Below are 22950 nucleotides of genomic sequence, written 5' to 3' on the forward strand. Positions count from 1 at the left end.
TCAATGGCACCGACAGAGCTGTTATTTGTCCTTATTTAAAATATATAAAAAAAATCTATTAAAACTTAAAGTTCTTATAAAGGGCATCTGGTTCTTAAGCATTTGGATGTATTTTTTTGCAATAGAAGCTTATGTAAGTCTATAATCATATACGTCATCCTATGCCTCCAAGCCAAAGAGTTTTAAGTCATATTCCTTAATATTAACACCACAATAAGGATTCCAACCTCTACCTTGAAATTTTTTTTGAACTCCTTCATGTTATAGAGATTAAGCTTAACCTCTATAGGTATACAATTGTCTAAATCATCTAGAAGACCCATCTTGGTGAATCCCCATGAATTACAACTTCACATCAATTGTACGAGATTCAACCATCAAAATGAGTATTACATGGAAGGCATTTGATCTTTAAGCTGAAACCTTGGCAAGACATTGGTATCATGATTGGGGGAACAAAAGGGAGTTGATTGAATTTAACGCCCCGGTTTTTTAAACCCGAGTATCTAACTCGCTCTCCAAAAAATTCGAGTGTTAGCCTTTAAATTTCAGTGTAAATTTGAACCGCTTATCATTAACCAGAGTCAGCAACAAATGTTGGCGGAATAAACCATGCATTGTAATATATATATATATATATATATATATTATAACCATCATAAAATTTCAAATGTAGCACCCATACAGGACTTATACAATTCCAAATGACAGAGTTCATTAAATAAAAATATAAATCTATCGTCTAATGATGGAGCTCAACATGGGCCATAAGGACCCCGCCTAGCTCCTCAGCTGCCCGATTTGCTCCAGCAACCCAATGAACGACATCGGCTCGCTTAACACCTGCATAAACTGTTATGGTTTGATAGCGTCAATGACCATCGTAGTGAGGAGTACCCTCTAAGATTACACACTACCGTGTTAACTAAGCATTGTTCTAGATAATAAAATATTCAAAACAATTCACAAATGCGATCTTGTTTATGTATATAAATGCATGAGTGCACGTCAACTGGGGATGCACATCCAATTGGCCAAGTGAATGGACCTTTCAAACAGTCAGTTCATTCATGCAAGAGAATGGGCCTTTCAAACAGTCGGCTCATTCAACTTGTAAGGAAGTGGGCCTTTCAAACAGTCGGCTCATTCAACTTGTAAGGAAGTGGGCCTTTCAATTAACAGTCGGCTCACTTAGACATAAATGAGCCTTTCAAACAGTCGACCCGCTTAAGTAAGACAGTAGGCCTTTCAAACAGTCGGGTCACTCAAGCAATGAATGGACCTTTCAAACAGTCGGCTCGTTCAAGGAATAAGATGAGTCTTTCAAACAATTAACCCATTTTTAATAAGAGAATGAGTCTTTCGAACAGTGGTCCATTAAGCAAGAGAATGAGCCTTTCAAACAGTCGGCTCACTCAACTTGTAAAGCAGTGAGCCTTTCAAATAGTCGGCTCGCTTAGACATGAATGGGCCCTTTTAAACAGTCGGCTCATTCAAGCAATAAGATGGGTCTTTCAAATAGTTAACACATTTCTAATAAGATAATAGACATTTCAAACAATCGGCTCATTCAACTTGTAAAGGAACAGGTCTTTCAAATAGTCGACCCGCTCAAGTAAGACAGTGGGCTTTTCAAACAGTCAGCTCACTTAAGTAATGAATGTGTCTTTAAAAAAGTCAGCTCATTCAAGCAATAAGATGGGTCTTTCAAATAGTTAACCCATTTTTAATAAGAGAATATACCCTTCGAACAGTTAGTCCATTCGAAAATAAGAGTGTCGTGTATGTATGATTATTATCATTCAAATTTTGCAAGTAGCTAGTTTAGATATACATTTAAATAAGTGTCATGGTTAAAGGTTTATAAGCATGCATTACATAATATTTATTCTTTAAGCAAAAATTGGCATACCATATATATAAGTTTCCACAAAATCGGTATTGAGCATGTAATTAAATTTAATAACTATCGCAAATAATCATGAAAGCGAAGTCATTAATTATTAGGTAAAAATTAGAGTTGAACTAACACATGAGTTAACATGAAAGAGGAAAGCTCAGGAGGTAAAATCCTCACCTCTAAATTCGATTGAAATAGGTTTAACTCGGATCACCTCCACCAGGATGAATCCAACATGACTGAGAAACTAAATGAGGATAAAAAGGAAGATAGATGATTATTGTAAAACAAGGATTTAATAACTAACATTCTTGTAGGAAGCTAATATAAAAGGTTTTAACTCGCCTTGAGGTGTGGTCTATTGATGTAACCTAAACTCAGCCCGACAACTCACCTGAGTTTGACTCGACAAGTGCAACAACCGCCCATCTGTCCAGCTAGGCCTGGACCAGGCCCAAACCCAACTTGACTCGGCTAGACTCGGTTTCAGCCGAGTCAACTCGACAGCCACCGGGCCCAAGCTCCCCTTCTCTCTCTCTCTCTTGTTTCTCTCCCTCCTCTTTTCCCTCTTTTTCTTCTTTTGTTTCTCTTTTCCTTTCTTCTTGCTGGAGCGTTCAGTAGAGCATGGACCAAACCAGCGAATGAGTCATGCCAACTCAACTTGGTGCAACAGTCACCGGCCCAACTCTCTCCCTTTCTCTCTCACGTTCTTCCTTCTCTCTTCTGCTTTCTTTCTCTTTTCTTTATTTTGCATCGTCCAACAACTGTTGGACTAGACCAAGAACATACCCTGACCCAGCCTCTGTTGGCTCGACCCGAATTCGAGCTCGGCAGTAACCTTTTCCCGACTCAGCTCAGTACGGCAGCACAGTTGCACTCTCCATCTTATTCTCTTCTCTCCTTTTCTTCCCGGGCTTCCTAGATGGTTAGGTAGCTCGAGAAGTAACTGGACTTGATAAGACGATACAGACGTTGCGGCTTGATGTGCGACTTGTTATGTTGGATCAGCCAGACTGAAAGTTGCTGCCGGAGGGAACAAGCTTCTCTCCTTTTGAACTGCAGCAACTCGGGATAGGTCTGGACTCACCAAACTCAAGCTAAGGCTCGGCCCAGATACCCTACGCACACAAAAAACACAAACGAGTCACTTGTCTTAGTGCGACATGTGGATAACGACTCTCACTTCTTCTTCTTCTTCTTTTCTTCTTTTTCCCCTTTTTTTTTTTTTGGATGGGTTGCCCTAACAGGCACCCTTTGTCGTTGTATCCTGGAGGTCGATTGCTCTGGAAACCTATTGCACTTGGGACGCTGTCCAAGGGGAGCAAATTCGATTTCAAGCCGAGTGACCCAGTCACGCCTCGACTCAATTCAATAAGTTCTTCTTTCTCAAAATTTTATTTTCCTTTTTTTATTATTGATTTTAATAGTCTATTTAATTCAACTAAATATTCCAATAATCTTGAAATCGAATTTGTGTTGAATTACATAGACTATGGCTACAGTAACAATAAATGCTTCTGCTGAGTTAGCCAAAATCGAACCTTCGCTGGACAATCATTTAAACGGTGGAAACAGAAACTTATGTTCGCTCTGACCACCCTGAAAGTTTCATACATTTTATCTGAATCATTTACTATACATCCAGCAAATCAAACTGAAGTAACAGATGAAAATAATTGTAAAAATTATATTCTAAACTCTTTATCCAACGAACTATCTGATGTGTATGCTTCTTACGTGTTTGCTAAAGACATATGGACTACTTTGGAAAAGAAATACATATCAGAAGATGCAGGCGTTAAAAAACATGCAATTGCTAATTTCCTTTATTATGAAATGACAGACGATATACCTGTCACAAATCAGATTCACGATTTTCAAAGTCTAGTTCGCGAACTATCGACAGAAGGAATTAAGTTGGATGAAGTGTTTCTGTCAGGAGCACTAATGGAAAAGTTACCGCCCTCATGGAAAGAATATAAGAATAGAATGCAACATAAAAAAGAACGGCGTTTCTTTGGAAACCACTATCATACACATACGAATAGAGGAGGCCAATAGAATTAGGGACCAAAAAGAAAATAAAAATGAGATAGATTCAAAGGCGAATCTTATGGAATCAAATCAGGCAAATAATAAGAAAAATGGCAACTGTCATAAGTGTGGCAAACCTGGACATTATGCAAATGAATGCAGGCTCAAAAAGAAGAATGCAAACAATCAATTCAAGAAAAAAGAAAACTGCTACAACTATGGAAAGGCTGAGCATCATGTCAAAACCTGTAGGCTTAAGAGAAGTAAAGATAAGCCGCAGGCTAATCGTACAGAAACAGGCAATGAGTTTAATATGGTAGTAGCTGTAGTGTCATAAGTCTTCCTTGTAAATATCTTGGAGTGGGTGCTAGACACTGGTGCAATTAGGCACGTGTGTAAGGATCGTAGCATGTTTACCTCCTACCAAGTATTAGGAGATGATGAACAGGTGTTCATGGGTAATGCTAGAACGTTCTAGTTGTAGGGAAAGAGAAAGTACTTTTGAAACTCACTTTTGGAAAGACTCTAATGTTGAATGATGTCTTACATGTGCCCGACATTAGAAGAAACTTGGTCTTTAGTTCACTTTTCAATAAGGCTGGTGTCAAGTTAGTATTTGATTCAGATAAGCTTGTAATGACTAAGAATGAAACTTTTGTTAGTAAGGGATACCGTAGCGATGGTTTATTCATTATAAATATATCCAATGATAATAATAAGAAGACATCCAGTTTTGTTTATATCGTTGAACCTTTTTATCTATGGCATAATAGATTAGGTTATGTGAATGTAGTATCTTTAAAGAAAACAAAAGGATTAGGTTTATTACCCAATATATCTAATGAAGGATTCGATAAATGTGAAACATGTGTCGAATCAAAATTCATTAGAAAACCCTTTAAACAAATAGAAATATCATCTGTTCTATTAGAGTTAATACACAGTAACTTAAGTGATTTTAGAAATCACATATCTAAAGGTGGAAAAATATATTATATAACTTTTGTAGATAACTACTCTATGTTCACTAGAGTATATTTGTTAAGAAACAAAGATGAAGCTTTAAATGCTTTTTCTAAATACAAACTTGAAGTTGAAAATCAGTTAAATATAAAAATTAAAAGACTTAGAACAGATAGATGAGGTGAATATGAATCTTCTCAATTTAGAGAATTATGTGAAAAGAATGAAATAGTTCACGAAACTATAGCTCCTTATACACCAGAACAGAATGGAATAGCAGAACATAAGAATCGAACTCTAAAAGAGATGATGAATGTCATGTTAAACAATTCAGGCTTACCCTCAAATATGTTGGGGGAAGTAATTCTATCTGCTTGTTATATCCTAAATAGGATTCCTTATAAATCTTCTGAACTAACACCATATGAACTTTGAAAGAATCATGTTCCTAGTTATAAATATATTAAAGTGTGGGGGTGTCTTGCTAAAGTAGGATTGCCTGAAACTAAGAAAAGAAAGTTAGGTCCTAAAACGACCGACTGTGTATTTATAGGGTACGCACAAAATAGTGCGGCCTATAGGTTTCTAGTTTTAAAAACTAAGGATAATATTCTAGATCCTAATACAATTATAAAAGCTAGGGATGCAGAGTTCTTTGAAAATGTATTCCCTATGAAATTTAAATCTATAGGAATATAGGAAGTCAATGAATCAGATATTGCGTTTGCTAGTAAAAATGCTTATGAGAAAATAGCAGAAGAGATACAACTGAGAAGAAGTATTAGGGTTAGAAGAGAAACTAACCTAGGAGATGGTTTTTTCATCTTCTTCGCAGAAGATGATCCTACAACGTATACAAAAGCAATTAACTCTCCAGATGCAATCTTTTGGAATGAAGCAATAAATGATGACTCAGAATCTATTATATTTAATAACACTTGGAAACTTGTAGACCTACCACTTGGAAACAAACCAATAGGCTGTAAATGGGTGTTTAGAAAGAAACTAAAATTAGATGGAATTATTGATAAGTTAAAGGATATGTTGGTAGCGAAATGCTTAAAATAAAAGGAATGAATGGATTACTTTGATACGTATTCCCCTGTAACTAGAATTACGACTATCAGGGTCTTAATAGCGATAGCCTTCATATATAAACTGGTGAAACACCAGATGGACGTTAAGACGACTCTCCTAAATGAAAACTTAGAAGAAGAAATATATATGGAACAACCTAAGAGTTATAAAATATCAGATAAAGAAAATAAAGTATGTAAACTAATTAAATCACTATATGGTTTAAAACAGGCTCCTAAACAATGTAATAAAAAAATTGATAATGTTTTAAAATCAAATGGTTATCATATAAATGATGTAGATAGATGTATGTATAGTAAAAATTTTGGAAATGATTATGTTATTATATGCCTTTATGTTGATGACATGCTTATTTTTGGAACTAATATTAAATTAGTTAATGCAACTAAGAAATTCATGTCATCTAAGTTTGACATGAAATACTTAGGAGAGGCTAGTGTAATTCTGGGTATTGAAGTAACTAGAAAAAATGGTGTTATTATATTATCACAATCTCATTACGTTGAGAAGATATTGAGAAAGTTGAATTATTCTGACTGTTTACCTGTCAATACTCCTTATGATTATAGTGTGACTCTCATGAAGAATACAAAAAATAGTGTGTCTCAATTAAAGTATTCCAGAATAATTGGTAGCTTCATGTATCTAACAAACTGCACTAGACCAGACATAGCTTTTGCGGTAGAAAGGCTAAGTAAATATACACATAACCCTGAAAAAAAGCATTGGAATACTTTATATAGGATTTTGAGATACCCAAAAGGCAGTATAGCCTATGGTTTACATTATAATGGTTTTCCTGTTATATTAGAAGGATATAGTGATGCTAATTGGATTAGTGATTCAAATGAGACAAAATCTACGAGTGGATATGTCTTCACTTTGGGTGGAAGAGCAGTCTCTTTGAAGTCTACCAGGCAGACATGTATCGCTCGGTCTACTATAGAATCCGAGTTTATTGCCTTAAAAATGGCTGGAACAGAAGCCGAGTGACTTAGAAATCTCTTTGCTGATATACCATTGTGGCCAAAGCCTGTATCGGTCATGTCATTCATTGTGATTATCAAGCAGCTATAGCAAAAGCAAAGAGTAAAATATATAATGGAAAAAACAGTTATATTAGACTCAGACACAATATAGTGAAACACATGTTGCGCGATGGAGTCATATCCATTGACTTTGTGAGGTCAAAAAAGAATATAGCAAATCCTCTGACTAAAGGACTATTTAAATGGTTAGTCAATGATACATCGAAGGGAATGGGGCTGAGCCTAATATATGAGCTACCAGTGTCGGCAACCCAACCTATACAAGTGGAGATTCCATGAGATATGTTCAACCAGTAAACAACAAGACACGAGGTAGACGATTGCACTGAGTTATATGAGCCCCTTCTATGGTGTACAGTGCGAGCAGCAACGCAAAAGGATGAGTTTTTAGAACTCTTAATGGATCCATAACTATATATTTGATGGTGTATACAGTTGTTGCATACACTTGATGGAATTCACCTATATGAGTGTGGAGGTGGAGGCCGCTTCCTATGAGAATCTAGGCGAATTCTCTAGAGCACTCATGAAATTCAGGTAATGGTGTATGGCCGAAACGCACCGAACCGCAGAATCACTTGCAGAGGAAGAGTTGTGTGAGTGACATGTACGTGCGATCTACATTAAAAGGATTTAGGTTTAAGACTATGGTGTCACCTGATTCCTGTAGACCTGTCTTGCTTACTCTAATGTCGATTCAAGTCTATGGTGACACCGACACCATTGCACAACTATTACGCTTTAATCAAAAAGAGTTTTATTTTAAAACATATGGGAGATTGTTATATTTTGTTTTAAAATAGTATTAAAATTTGAATTTTCAAATTTTTGGTGATTTTCCTTCATTTTTGAAAAGTTGTGGTACTTTTAAATTGTGGATTTTGTCCCACATCGGATTTGACAAAATAAACTATCTTGTATATAAGATAGTCTTTTTGCCTAGAGCTTGAGCCCCTTTCATGGGGCATGTGAATTTGGTCCTATGGGGGGCTATGTCAATAGTTCTAATCTATGTTATTGACCACACACGTGCGCGCGCGCCGAGCCGAGCCGAGTTCGAGTTCGAGTCCGTGTGCGCGTGCGCGACGCGACACAACGGGATGGGCTAGGCTGGGCGTGGGTGCGGGTGCGGGTACGGTGTGAGTGTACTCGCGTGGGTGTGTGTATGGGTACTCGTAGAACTTTATGTGCGAGAGTATACTCGCACTTGCGCCTTTTCATTCTAAAATAGAGATGCATCCCTTCCGGTTGGTCGCCCCTGTTGGATTTAAACCCAACGGACCTAACCTTTTGTAAAAGGTGCTTATGCGCCACTTCGGAGTCTATATAAAGACTACCGATTCCAGTTTCAGATATACGAAATTATTATCTCTCTTATAAAACTCTCTCTGATACGGTTTGAAAGAATTTTACTGAGTTCATCGCTGAGTCAACTTAGCACTTTCGGATTAAACTGCAAGTGGTTCGAGCCCGTGTACAGTGAGTGCACTGCTGGGACGGGGTCATAGTCATTGTATCCTGGAGGTCGATTGCTCTGGAAACCTGTTGCACTTTGGACGCTATCCAAGGGGAGCAAGTTCGATTTCAAGCCGAGTGACTCAGTCACGCCTCGACTTAATTCAATAAGTTTTTCTTTCTCAAAATTTTATCTTCTTTTTTTGGTTCTCGATTTTAATAGTCTATTTAATTCAACCAAATATTCCAACAATAACTCCATCAAATCCCTTTGCCCCAAGGATGTATGGATGAAGAAATATCCATTGATACTACCTTAGCCAACTTGATGAGGCTAAGGTAGTGGGTGTGGCTGGGTGGATTTGACTTAGTTCTCAAAATTTACATGATCCAACATAGGAACCACTTAATTTATTGAGGCATTAATATGTGGGTTAATCTCCTAGTTTGGATCGTCTACCACGTGCTTTAAGGATGGCTGGCATTTTTATGGTTTTTAATGGGTTAATATAATTTTTCAATCATTAACTTTAAGTTTTCCTTGTCGATTTGTTCTAAACCCCGCTTAAATGGATATTGAATGTCAAAGATCTATTAATCCACTCACGGGGATGGTATGGGATTGCTTGAATATGATGAACATGGACAGTGGAGGGAATTAAACAATTATAATATATCGATTAGGGATATAAATAGGCTTTATTCACACCAAGGTACACCGAAGCCGGTAGAGTGGTATAGCACGTACTAGATGCTCCTCTTAAAATTTTTTTTTATAGATAATGACACATAGACACCTATGCTTTGGTTGAATTAAAAAAACTAAAGTTGCTTTTAAACTCCTTAAAATGTGCTTGAGTTTTGACTGACGGTGGTTATATAATTTCACATATTATATTGTATAATAATGGTTAAGATGGTGAATCCACTTTAACCGTGGACTATACTGTGGGCCCCAACAATGATGCGGTTGTTTAATCAACGCCATCCATCATTCATGGACTGTAATTTCGGGGTATGAGCCCAAAATGAAAAAGATGCAAATCTTAGGTGGATCCCACGTGAGTAAAAAAGTTATAATTAAATCCTACCATAAAAAAAATAAAAATAGGGCCACTGTATTTCTTTTTATATCATCTAATCTATTAATTAGGTAACTTAGACCTAAATAGGCCTACTATATTTCTTTTTTTGCCATCGAATGTGTTTGGCACCCAAGAAGCTATCAGGGCCGGGCGTTCAATCCCTTCCATTTCCGGTCTACTTAATAGTTGGATCTGCCTCATATTTAGGCTCATCCCTTAAATGGCCTCCCAAAATAGATAGATAAAGTTGATGTATCACATACATCATGATGGCCCGTAACTTTTGAAACTCTAATGGAAAGGTGATGGTGAAGTGCCAGTGGGCTGCGACCCAAAACAAAAGAACTGATTAGGTGAGACCGTGGACTCCTAAGGCGGTGCATCCCTTGTCATAGGTCCCACCTGGATATATGTATCATGTATCCATGCTTAATTCATCCGTTTTGCCCTGTCATTTTAGGGAACTATTCCAAAAATAAAGTAGATCCAATTAACAGGTGGACCATTGTAAAGGAAATAGTGGTGACTAACCATTAGGGCATTATTCCAAAGGTTGATTTTTAATATATATATATATATATATATACACACACACACACACACACACACACGGAAACGCTCACCTGCGAACGAGTTCGTACGTACTACATACGAACTTTTTTGAGAACCCATCTTACGTTATGTGAATTCAAAATCTGAACCGTTCATGTGAAACAGCACCTCGTAAAACCCCCCGGGGCGAAGTTTTACTTTGATCTAAAACTTTGATGGGCCATGAAAAATGAAAACAGTTTTCTCCCTTGATTTGCATTTCTCTTTTCTGTGGCCCACCAGAATTTTAGATCAGGATGAAAATTTGTGACAGGGGGTTTCATGGGATTCTGCATCACATGGAGTGTTCAGATTAGACACCCATGACGCGCGTGCAAAAGTGCGCAGGGGAGCATGACTCTCTCTCTCTCTCTCTCTCTCTCTCTATATATATATATATATATATATATATATATATATATATATATATATATATATATATATATATATATATATAGTTCCTCTTCATCTGGACTTATGCGACCTTATTAACAAATTGTATGGAAAATAAAGGTTGCACCTTAAGAAGTTTTTAATGATAAGGAGGTCAATCATCACTGTTTCCTATGGTATGGCCCACCCAATAATTGAATTTAGTTGTTTTTGGGATGGTGCCCTAAAATAATTGAGAAAAATAGATGGATGACATAGATATAAATATATACATGAAGATGAGCCAACTGTAAGGGTGGCCGAGGACACCAACTCACCTAATCCACTCCCGAGGAGGGGATTTAGCTAATGATGTTGTCAGTTTGCAAGTGGTTGCTGGTAAGTGCTCTATGGGCCTTGCCCTGTGCACCTACCCACCCACCACCCACACACATATATAGAGTAATGCTCACACACAATTAGTTGGACATTGCATTTTTGTCCAACTACCTATGCTTTTAATGAAAACTTTCTTCTTAATTAAGGTAAGTAAATGCTTTCATTGTATGCTAATTTTATTTTAGCATGGAAAAGCGGCCACGGCTTGGGTGAGTCCCATCATGGTGTTAATGTAAAATTAACCCTGACCATCACATATGACACTCCACCTTAAATCAAGGTCTCAAAATTTATCCCCGTCGGTAGTTCAAGAGGACCACATGATTGGAATTAGTGTACGCAGAAAGGTTCACCATCCAAACAGTTTCCCTTAGCGTGGCTCATATGAATCACATATGAACCTGATTTTTAGGACCTAGGCTTACTTTTGACGTGACATGTAATGGTTGGAATAGATTTCACAGTTTCATCATGATTGTCCCTGTAAAAATCAAGGGTAGATGTCTATCTCCTAATTATTTTCATTGGTGTGGCCCATCTGTATCACGGGTTAGCTTGATTTATTGGTTGTAGGCGTATTACTCAGGTATGTGTGTGAGATCCTCTCCGACCATTGGATGTGTAATAAAGTAATACGCCTACAACTAATAAATCAAGCTAACTCGTGATTCAGATGGGCCGCACCGATGAAAATAATTAGGAGATAGACATCTACCGTTGATTTTTACAGGGACCATCATGATAAAACAATGAAATCTATTCCAACCATTAGATGTCACGTCAAAAGTAAGCCTGGGTCCTAAAAATCAGGTTCATATATGATTCATATGAGTCACACTATAGGAAACTGTTTGGAGGGTGAACCTTTCCGTGTACGCTAATTCCAATCGCATGGTCCTCTTGAACTACAATGGGGATAAATTTTGAGACCTTGATCTAAGGTGGAGTGACATATGTGATGGTCGGGGTTAATTTTACATTAACACCATGATGGGACTCACCTAAGCCATGGCCACTTTTCCATGCTAAAATAAAATTAGCGTGCAAAGAAAGCATTTACTTACCCTAATTAAGAAGAAAGTTTTCATTAAATGCATAGCTAGTTGGAAAAAAATGTAATGTCTAACTAGTGTGTGAGCATTACTCATGAGTAGTGCTCACACACAACTAGTTGGACATTACATTTTCGTCTAACTAACTATGCATTTAATGAAAACTTTCGTCTTCTTAATTAAAGTAAGTAAATGTGTGTGTGTGTGTGTGTAAAAATAATGCTCACACACAACTAGTTGGACCATTCAAATTGATCCCGCTAGCTATATATTAAATAGCAAAATTATTTCCCTTTAATCTCATATAATTCCTAATGTGAAAGGCTACGTGACATCGAATCTATATAGGTACAATAGGAATATGCATCATCGATCTAGCTCGTTCATCAAATAGGGTCCACTTCTCTCTCCCAACTATTTTCCTTTGTGTGCCTCAGCTGAATAATAGACCATCCTGATTTTTAGGTTACTAGCCTACCATGAGATTATACATATAATGGTCGGAGTTGATCTCACATACACGTTAAGGTTTGGCCTAGTAAAATATCAATGCTGGCATGCTTCTCGCACTGAGTCCTATAAAATAGTCTAGTACCAAGAAACAATCCATTAGTTCCAAGAAAAGAATGATGCTTATTCCTATTGTACCTATTTGATGCTACGCAATCTAAGTCCGTCTGGAAGACATCAATCTTTTCTTGGAATTAGGGGTGTACATCGAGTTGAACTGAGCCGAGCTGGCCTCAGCTTGACTTGGCTCGGCCACTAGTTGACCTCAGCTCAAACTCAGTCCTCGAGCTTAATTGGCCAGCTCGGCTCGGTTCGATGAACAGATCGAGTCAATTCGAGCCAAGATCGAGCTGAGTTCTCCACTGCAGCATTTTCACAAACACCTAGCTTGCATCTTCAAAATCTCATTGTATTTGAGACAACATCAATGGTTTTACAGGTATTTTATCAAACACCTTCTAAGCACCATAAAAATCAATAAAAAAATGGTGTTGGTTTCATATACATACCTTCCTTGCCACCAGCCACACTTCATTGAGTCATTTCATTAAACACTTGGTAAGCAACATCAGCATTAAAGTAACCGAGTCACCAAACTAGTTCGATTCAAGTTCGATTCGAGCTGGGTTCGATTCGAGTCGAGTTGAGTTGGGGCTAGCTCGAACTCATTTCGAGCTTAAAAAATCAGATCGACTCGGCTCGAACTCAGCATTGAACCAAGTCGAATCGAGCTTTTTCAAGTCGAGTCGAGCGAGCTAACCAAGCTAGCTCGATTCATGTACACCTCTACTTGGAACTAACCGATCTTTTCTCGGTACTAGACTTTTTTTAAGACCTAGTACAGGAGGTGCGCCAGCATTGATATTTTACTGGGCCAAACCTTGATGTGTATGTGAGATCAACCCCAACCATTATATGTGTAATCCCATGGTAGGCTAGTAACCTAAAAATCAGGATGATCAGTTATTTAGTTAAGGCACACTAGGAAAATAGTTGGGAGAGAGATGTCTACCCTTGATTTTTACAGGGCCCACTACAATGTATATGTAAAATCCATTACACCCATTAGATGCGAAACCAAAAGATATCCTCAAAGACTTAAAAATCATGCTCACATGGGATTCAAGTGGGTCACATTTAGGGAATAGTGTAAAGGGTGAATTTTTCCAATGGTGTGGCTCAATTGAAATAAAGATTGGCATATTTTCTCGCCTGGCTCAAACATGAGGTGACTCACCTGATGGTTGGGGTGGATTTACTTTAACATTGCAGTGAGGCCCACCCAATTTGGGTACTCATCTTGCCAAGTAATGTGGAGCAGCTTCTCTACGAAGGAGAGCATTTATTAACATTAGTTGATATGTAAATTAGGCAACGAGGCAATGCATGTCAATAGAAAATGGGATGACTTAGGAAGTTGCACACGTGTGAAGTATTTGTTCATTGCACTAAATGTATAAGAAATTTGATCCGTTAATTAGATAGGATATTTTTTTAAAAAAAAAAACATGTGAAAGACATTTTTTTAAATGATTAATGGTATGATATTTATTTACAAGAAAACGGGGCTACTAGAAATCCATTCCAGCTGTGCATATTCAACTTATACGTGTGACTTCAGTGATGATGATTGTTTATTAATTTTTAGCAAATAAAATATAATTAGTATGCCTTATTTGATGGATAGGCTAGATCTTTGACATATAATTTTTATTGTACTTATATAAAACTTGATATTATGAATACTTAAATGTTATATTACTTGTAGTAGAATAATAATTTGTTGTTATTTAATACACAACTAGTTGGACAAATATAATTTGTCCAACTAGTGTGCGAGCATTTCTCTCTCTCTCTCTTTATATATATATATATGTTTCATCAGCCATCTATTTTAGGACACAGACCAAAAACAAAATAAATTCAAATATAAGGAAAGCTAACTTCTATTGAAGGCTACAAAAGTTTTGGATCAAACTGATATTTGTTTTTATCCTGCTCTGTATGACCTAATAAACAGGTCGGATGTCAAATAAACATTACAGTGGGCTTAGGATGTTTTTAACCGTGGATATTCAATCACTACTGTTTACTGTGGTGTGGTACACGTGAGAGTTAGATCTCAATTTTAGTTTCAAGCCTTAAAATGATCCGTAAAAGTGGATGGACGCCCGGCCATTTCCACTTCTAGCCCAAAGATCTAGCCACTAATCTTGTCGGACCCGGCTTATGAATTATGAAACCACAGCATTGGCTGCATGCAAGCCGTGCATTCCGTCCAAATTACATGCCCCAGTCGTACACTCACAATCGCATTGATCGAGTTCATCCAATGATTCCCATAAAATCCACGGTTAAAAATGAAAGGTTGCCAAATTAAAACCGCCAGATGGTTTGGTCATTTGTTTTATGTCCATGATCCACGATCCATCCAAGTGGGACCCATGATTTTGGATGGTCTGGATTGACATATATGCATACCTAGTGCATACTGGATGCTCACAGTCACAATTCTTGGCGGCTCGAGTAGCCGCCCCGGCCCACAGGCCCATCTCGTTCCCTCGACAGCTCGAGGCACACTCACACAATTCCACTGCCACTGTCCCGTGACGCAACACGTGCCCATCTCAATTTCAAACTCAACCAAACGAATTATAAGGAGATTCGCGCGACGAGAGACCGAAGGGAATCATCGCGGTACTAACTTCAGCATTGACACACGAGTGAGAATTCTGAGCTGATCATCAAGAGAGGCCAACCGTAAAGCCCCATTAATCGGGCCAATCCACTCATAAGGTAGACTATCTAGAAAGAAAGAAAGAAAATCACCACCTACCATTTTCAACATTCACGTGGCCCACCTGATGAGCGGACCATCCGGCCCAGGAACAAGGCATGTAGCACAGGCCCCACATGAAACAGGTAACGGATACGACACACGTGTACTACGTTTCCCATCTAAAGCGATTCACCTCTTCAATCCGTACGCGTGCGTATCGCTTGGACATTGCTCAACTCAAAACCATACAGGCAGGAACAAATGCTGAAGCCCTTCGCGCTTGAACTGTTTTAAGGGGTAAATAGGGGAACACATGCCCTATTGTCACACGTGTAAGAGATCCTTACCCTTGTAACATGTAACCCTCCACGTATCATGCAAAAAATCAAGGATGCGCATTGATCGGAGGAGGCATTCTTCTGAGTTTAATAGAGACCGTTGGATACTTTCATTCTAACCGTCCATTTCACCCATACCATTTATGACGTATACGATGAGTGATCTTGCCTAATATAGAGTCTAGGAAATTTCTACGCTTGGTCCAGATCTCTCACACTGCGATATTCTGTACGTGCGGTGCGATTTACTTTTCCCCACCTCTCCTCGCGCGAATCGCCTTACCATTCCCCAAGCGGACTATAACCTTCCTTTCCGACGCTGCCCTCTTCTACAGACCGCCAAAAAAATCCGCACTCTCTTACAGAGAGAGCTCGAAAGGGCCCAGCAAAATGGACGTTCCAAAGGATCAGATCACGTCCCTTCTCGATCATGGCCTCTTCGACTCTGCCCAGATGCTGGTAAGCAACCTCACTATCTAATTTACACCAAACTTCCGGTATATCATCTCTTCTTTCACTTCGTTCCATACATAAATCTCAAGATCAATACAATGCCTTTTCATTGTCATTTGGTTTCCGTGTATGCGAGAATGGAACAGTACTCCCCTCTTGCATTAAAATGCATTCTCTTTGTTAGCGAACCCTACCATTATCCGGACATGCTGCAGATGTGTCTGATGATCTGCGCCGTTTATCGCCTGGACTCCCCCAGGGATCGGTCTCTGAAAAAAATTGATTTGATAGGATGATCCTAACCTTCTGATCAAAAAGCTTTCGCGTAGATAATGTAACGTTTGCTACATTTTTGCCTTTTCAGTGAAGATTTGAGACTATTGGGATCGTTTGATCAGTGTGATGTTTGGTCTATGGTCTGTCGCATAATGACTGGCTGAGATTACGTCTATATTTGTAACACGCTGTGGTTATGATGCGGGAGGACAGTAACTCCTGTCCTCATGGGGTTGCAGCTGCAGAACCTGTCTTTGACACCATTATATGGGGATGCTCGCCATGGATTGATGACTCGTCCGAGTCGAATCGGACTTGGTCGTGTCCAATCCGGTTTGCAATCATGTCTCAGCATTGAAAATATGCCCAACTTGGCCCGACTGACGCAAGTCACCCTCCGACTTGGCCAGTTCGTGACTGACTCAGGAGTTTGGACCAAACGAGTCGGTCGGAGTCGCCAAGTCTTCAATCCATTGTGCTCTCTTATTTTTCGCCAAGCTTCTTGTTCTTGATTTTTGTTATTATGAGGTTGTCAAAATTTGGGGCTGGGAGCTTTCCATGCCAATAATTGCCGCGTCTATATACGAGAGAGAATTTCTTGCACCTGAGTGACTAAACAAGGGCTATAGTACAACATTTTGCCTAGTTTTGGTCCTATTGAAATATTTGATTATAGAAGTACCTTGTTTTGAAATCTTGACCCTGTCTCTCTTCTAGAAGTGTTGAAATGTCTTTGGATAATTCCCACTTGAATAAAATTCTTCTTCTTCTGCTTCTCTTTTTTTTGAATATTTTTGATAATTACAAGAATGCAAGGTTATACTGGGAGAGTTTGACTATGCAACATAAGTTAATCATTATGGATGTTTAAATTAAAAGATAGAAGAAATGTAGTAAATAAAGTTAATAGGTGTCCAAAAATGAGGTGGTGGAATTTAAAAGAAGAGAAAACAATGATATTTAGTGATATATTGATGGAAGAAGGAAAGTGGATTGTCAGGGAAGAAGTTAATGTTATATGGAATAAGATGGCTGGGTGCATTAGGAAAGTGGTGAAGGAAGTTTTAGGAGTATCTAGAGGGAAAAGTCACTCATAAGGAAAACTTGGTGGTGGGATGACAATATAGAAGAGACTATTAGCAGAAAAGGATCAAAGCCTGACAAGGGACTAAAAACTAGGCAATTTAAAACAATATAAAAACAAGAATGCTATGAAAGTAGTAAGTGGGACTAAACATAAGGCATATGATGATATTTACAATAGATCGGGGACAAAAATGGCTTTAAACTTGCAAAAATGACTGAGAGGAAGTGTAGGGACTTAGATCGCATTAAATGCATTAAGAATGATGGCCAAAAGGTATTGGTTTAGGATGATGAGATCAATGAGAGGTGGAGAAGCTATTTCTAAAACCTGTTAAATGACGACCACTATGAGAGCATCACGACAAGAAATTATAAATTCAAATGACATTGGAGACCATGGCAGAAGATTGGAGGAAAAGTATCATGGTGTCTATTTATAAGAATAAATGAGAAATACAAAATTGCACTAATTATATGTGAGATTAAAGTTATGAGTCAAATAGTATGAAGCTTTAGGAGAGAGTGATCGAGCAAAGGTTAAGGCATGAGACGAATGTATCAGACATCGGTTGGATTTACTGTAGGAAGGTCAACTATTGAGGCTATTTTCCTAGTTAGAGAACTAATGGGGAAATATAGGGAGAGGAGGAAGGATATCCACATGGTCTCCTATTGAGTATTGACTTAGAGAAAGCATACGATAAGGTCCTTAGAGAGTTGATCTGGTTGGTGTTGGGAAAGAAAAGAGTTACAAGAGGATTTATTGACATGATTATGGATGTATGATGGAGCAGTAACAATGTGAGAACAAATAGTAGAGAGAAAAGTGAGTTCCCAAATATTGTAGTCTTACACCATGATTGGCATTGAGCCTGTATATTTTTGCATGGGTTATGAATGAGTTTTGGATGAGTTAACGAGGCATTTAAAAGAATAGGTCCCATGGTGCATGTTGTTTGCAAATGACATAGTTTTGATTGACAAGATGAGGGGAGGCGTAAACACAAACCTATAACTATGGAGGGATACCTTGCAATATAAATGTTTAAAAATTAGTTGGACTAAACGAAGTACATGGAATGCAATTTTAGCAACAAAAAGAGTGGAAATGGGGAACTAGTTAAGATTGTTGACCAAGAAGTACTTGAAAATGACCATTTTCGATATCGTTGGTCGATAATTTGTGAAAGCGGAGACGTTGAGGAGGATGTTGCTCATAGAATTCAAGCTAGGTGAAGGAAGTGTAGATTTGCCTCTTGACTTTGATGTAATCATCGTGTACTACTCAAACTAAAGGGGAAATTTTATAGGATAGCTATAAGACCAGCCATGCTTTATGGGATGAATGTTGGGTAGTGAAGGAATAACATGCTTATGGGATGAGTGAAGTTGAAATGATGATGTTGAGATAGGTGAGTGGGACGAGGAAGGATATAATTAGAAATGAATGTATTTGAGGGAACTTGGAAGTAGCACCAATAGGCAATAGGTAATAAGATGAGTGAAAGCATGCTTAAATGGTTTGGCCTTGTGCAACGGAGACTAAGAGCTGCATCGATTAGAGTGAGTTGGTTCAAGTTGAAGGCTCTACAGGTGCAAGGGGAAGGCCCAAAAGGATGTGGGTAGTAGTAGTAAGAAAAGACTTGAGGACTTATGATTAATTGAGGATATGGTCCGCCATAGAGTGGAATGGCGGAGTAGGATTCGTGTAGTTGACCCCTATTTGTTGGGATAACTAGATAAGGCTTGAATGAAGAAGAAGATGATGATGAGTGTAACATCGCCCGAGACATGAAAACTTTGATGTTTACATCTCATTGATGCCCCTCCTTGTTGTCAATCAGGTTAGGAGTAGAATTGATGCATGACAACTAACTACTTGCTTTAAAAGCTCGAATTGATAGAGCATGGCGAATCAATCCCTTTATCTCATAGCCCATGCCCCACATCCCATGGGTGCATTAATCACCCCCAGTGATGAGTTTTGAATACGAGACCTTCCGCTCTAATACCACTTTGATGCATGACAACTAACAACTTGTTCTAAGAGCTCGAACTGATAGAGCGTGGTGAATCAATCCCTTTATCTCATAGCCTAGGCCCCACATCCCATGGGTTAGGTCCTCGGCCGAATCCCCCCTCGTGGCCCCACATCACATGAGTTCTGCCTCACACAAGCCACCTGCCGGGTCGCCCACCCCGAGTGTACCCCTGCATCTCATTGGTCACCCGACTCGAGCCCGGTGTGAAAATGCCCCTACATCAAGAATCACTCACATGCTCTTTAGGCCTTATCTCTTGGTGGCCAACCTTGAATAATGGGCCCACAATTTGCAGTTTTTTCTATTGTCTTTTAGGTACTGGCTGGACTACCATTTCAATCCCATTTAATATTGCTAACAGGCTTATGTAATGCTACTGGGAAGAATTCTTCAGTTTGAAAGTGCTCTTTAGCCATCCCATCTTGAATGGAACTAGACCCACACTGATGAAACTTCATTTAAATTGACATGGATGCCAAGGGCATGATGCGACATATTTTATTTAACTGGCTGATGGTTTGGCTTATTTGGACAGTACTGCAACTTCTTGAGGCTATCACCTTTTCAAGTAAAGATTCAAATGACACGATTCCTCTCAAATCTCTTTCCCATGGTTCGTTTAGTTAGATGCATGAAAAGTCCTTAAGGATACGAGGCAGCATTTGACACTAAATAGTGGGGTTCAAAGCCAAAATGGTGCTATGTGCATTTGGTGGCCTGGAAAATGGTAGCTCTATGAGAGATAAATCTTCATGGATATGCCTTTGACCTAGAGAAAGTCCATGTAATCAAAATCTATAATATTTTTGTATTAGGATATTTAAGTTTGCACAATTGATTCTTTTTCTTTGACTTGAACTTGCAGGCTTTGTCATATTCCATGATAAAGGAAAGATCCCTCTTTAACTTTAGTTGTTTCCAAACAGTAAACTATGCTATTGCACTCAGAGTTCACTGTTCCTTTGGAAACCAAGATTCATAGGAAGAATTTTCAGCCTAATTTTCGTATCCGTATATGAATTTTAGTTTCAAATTAAACTAAGCCATATTGCAGATCAGGACGTACATTTAATCATTTACTGATCTTTGTGGGAATCGTCTTCTGCTTGATTTCAAGTTTGACGATTTCTGTTGGCCTTTGACAGGGTTGCTTTCTTGTTTCTTCAGCTGGTACAAATGTTGAAACCAGTCCATATGTTAAGGCTGAAAATTTGGTAAGACTTATGAAATATTTGAAGAATCAATGCATATGTCTTAATTCTCATCTTTGCAGCGAACTCATATTTCCTTTTTTTTCCTTTCTATAAGTAGGTTTTACATTCTCATTTGAAATTGATTTATACAAGATTACAAGCGGTTCGTTTTGTTGGTATTTGGTGTTTATCTCTATCAAGAACACCTGAATCTAGACATTTGCAATCTTGCCTTAATTTAGTTTCTTATCTTTGGAGCAGCTTCTTTCTTGAATTGTCAGTGGTATAATGTCTCAATACCTGTTCCCATGATATAGCAAAATCTGTGTTTTTTTCCTTCTTCTTCCATATATTGACATATAGATGCTCACACAAATGCTGAATTATAGAGTTTTTGACATTACCTTAAATACCGGTGTTTTAAATAGCTTTGCTATGTAGTGTGTAGCTTATGCTATCCACATAGCTTTAGCCTTAACTCCACCTAGCTTATGAAAATGTCTCAAGTCACACACAACCTACTCTCAATGCTAATTTCGCATACACTACATGCTACGTAACCTATGGTATGCGTTATGTAGCTTATACTACCAATTATTTTTCACTAAAACATTAAAATCAAATAATGTTTTTAATGATTTGTTATATTTTTCATTTTTAGTAAAAATTACTTAATCTTTTCAATGACTTCAGTAAAATAATATAAGTAATAGCATTAAATCAGTCAGGTTGCTCCTTCGTTACCTTTATACTTAATCTTTGCTTATTTTTTAATATTATTTTACAGTGTTTGTTGCACCAAATGCCACTAAATTTCATTGTTAATCAGACTAATTTGGTGCAAATATCATGAAATGTCATGATATTTGGTGCAACCAAGCACAACCTTAATTAAAAACCAACAAGTAGCATGTAGCTTAAGCCTCACACTTCAGAGGAATGAGGCTATGCTACATGGTATTCCATACTTAAGACACTGATAAACATAAGTGACAAATGTCCCCTTGACTAGCTTGTCATTGTAACAAGTAAAATAAATAGGTAACAGTACACTACTTTCTGCTGTTCCAAAAAAAGAAAAGAAAAGTACACTACTTTTCTAACTCAACCTGCACCCCCTCGAGATACGTGTGTGGTCAGGATGAATAGCAGATTATTCTCTCTTTGAGGTCTAGAGTCTAAGATGATACAAAAGGATATTAGTTATGGATGGAAAATGTGAAGATACATCCGAAGAAAGAAATATTAACAAAATTCATTGTCAATTAGAGCTTCTTGTGCTTCCAAGACTCGATGAAAATTTTCCCAATTAGTAAAAGTAGCTGTGTTAGGGGTCAATTTTGGACAATACATCATCATCATCATCATCTAATCCTTATCCCAACTAATTGGGTCGGCTAATTTCAGACAAAACATGCTCGATCATAAACGTGAACAGTGCAGCCTGGCTATGTTGTTGGTCACACATTTCACATGAAGGGTGTTCTTTCAATGGTACCTGGAAGGAAACTGTTTGCAAGGCTGACCATATATTTTATTCCTTGATTTCTAATTTAAGGTAGTCTTTGATGGCAAGCTGCACTTTAAATGTCTATTAGTCGAACTTATTTCTTTTTCTTATACATTGTTGCCCTTGATTCTTTCTACTTTTTTCAAAGAAGCACAATTAGCCCAAGCCTTCATTGTTGTCCGGTGATATGTATGAACGGTCACAAAATGCGTCACACATTTATTGAGTTGTCATGACGTTTTAAAAATTCATTTCTGTTGTTCTTTGATCTAATAATGTTTAGAGATATAAATTAGGATTCCTTGGCCAAGCAAGTTTCATATCCTGGGACACTATCTATTTCTCTTTAGTTGTCTACATTGGCATGCCATTATTCCTGGAGAACAAGGTGCTTATGAAATTTCAAATCAATGGAAATATTTAAGGAGTCATTAACCACTGGTGGATGTCCTTTCTAGAGGAGTTCCATGTTCAAAACTTCAAATTTGTTGAATGCAAGAGCATGCATTCCTTTCTAAACATAACTTTCGGGTGTGGTTTATATGCTTGTTATGGTGGGCATTTTACAGTAACCTTTAAAGAACATCGTGTCTTCTTGGTCCTTGGCCTCGCATTGATTATCTTGGGTAGAAGTGATGGTGGTGTTTATCATTATAAGATGTTCATTTGGGAGATCAGTGGCTTCAATAATATGAAATTACCAAAGTTTTGATCTCTTATTGCCTACTTTTTTTATTGTCCTTTTAAGTGCAAGCAAGTTTTTGA

At 38.0% G+C, this 22950-nt stretch overlaps 1 protein-coding gene across 2 annotated transcripts in view; it reads left to right on the forward strand.

Moving 5' to 3' along the window:
• The first annotated feature begins 15952 nt into the window (after positions 1–15952).
• Positions 15953–22950, forward strand: part of LOC131230906 (anaphase-promoting complex subunit 7) — a 39924-nt gene continuing 32926 nt past the window's right edge. For both annotated transcript variants that reach the window (XM_058226926.1, XM_058226927.1), the window contains exons 1-2: positions 15953–16084; positions 20628–20696. In XM_058226926.1, coding sequence (XP_058082909.1) covers positions 16016–16084; positions 20628–20696 — 138 coding nt within the window. In that variant the 5' untranslated portion in view covers positions 15953–16015. The remainder of the gene's footprint in view (positions 16085–20627; positions 20697–22950) is intronic.

Source organism: Magnolia sinica, chromosome 17 (genome assembly GCF_029962835.1).
Source record: "Magnolia sinica isolate HGM2019 chromosome 17, MsV1, whole genome shotgun sequence".
Taxonomy (NCBI): domain Eukaryota; kingdom Viridiplantae; phylum Streptophyta; class Magnoliopsida; order Magnoliales; family Magnoliaceae; genus Magnolia; species Magnolia sinica.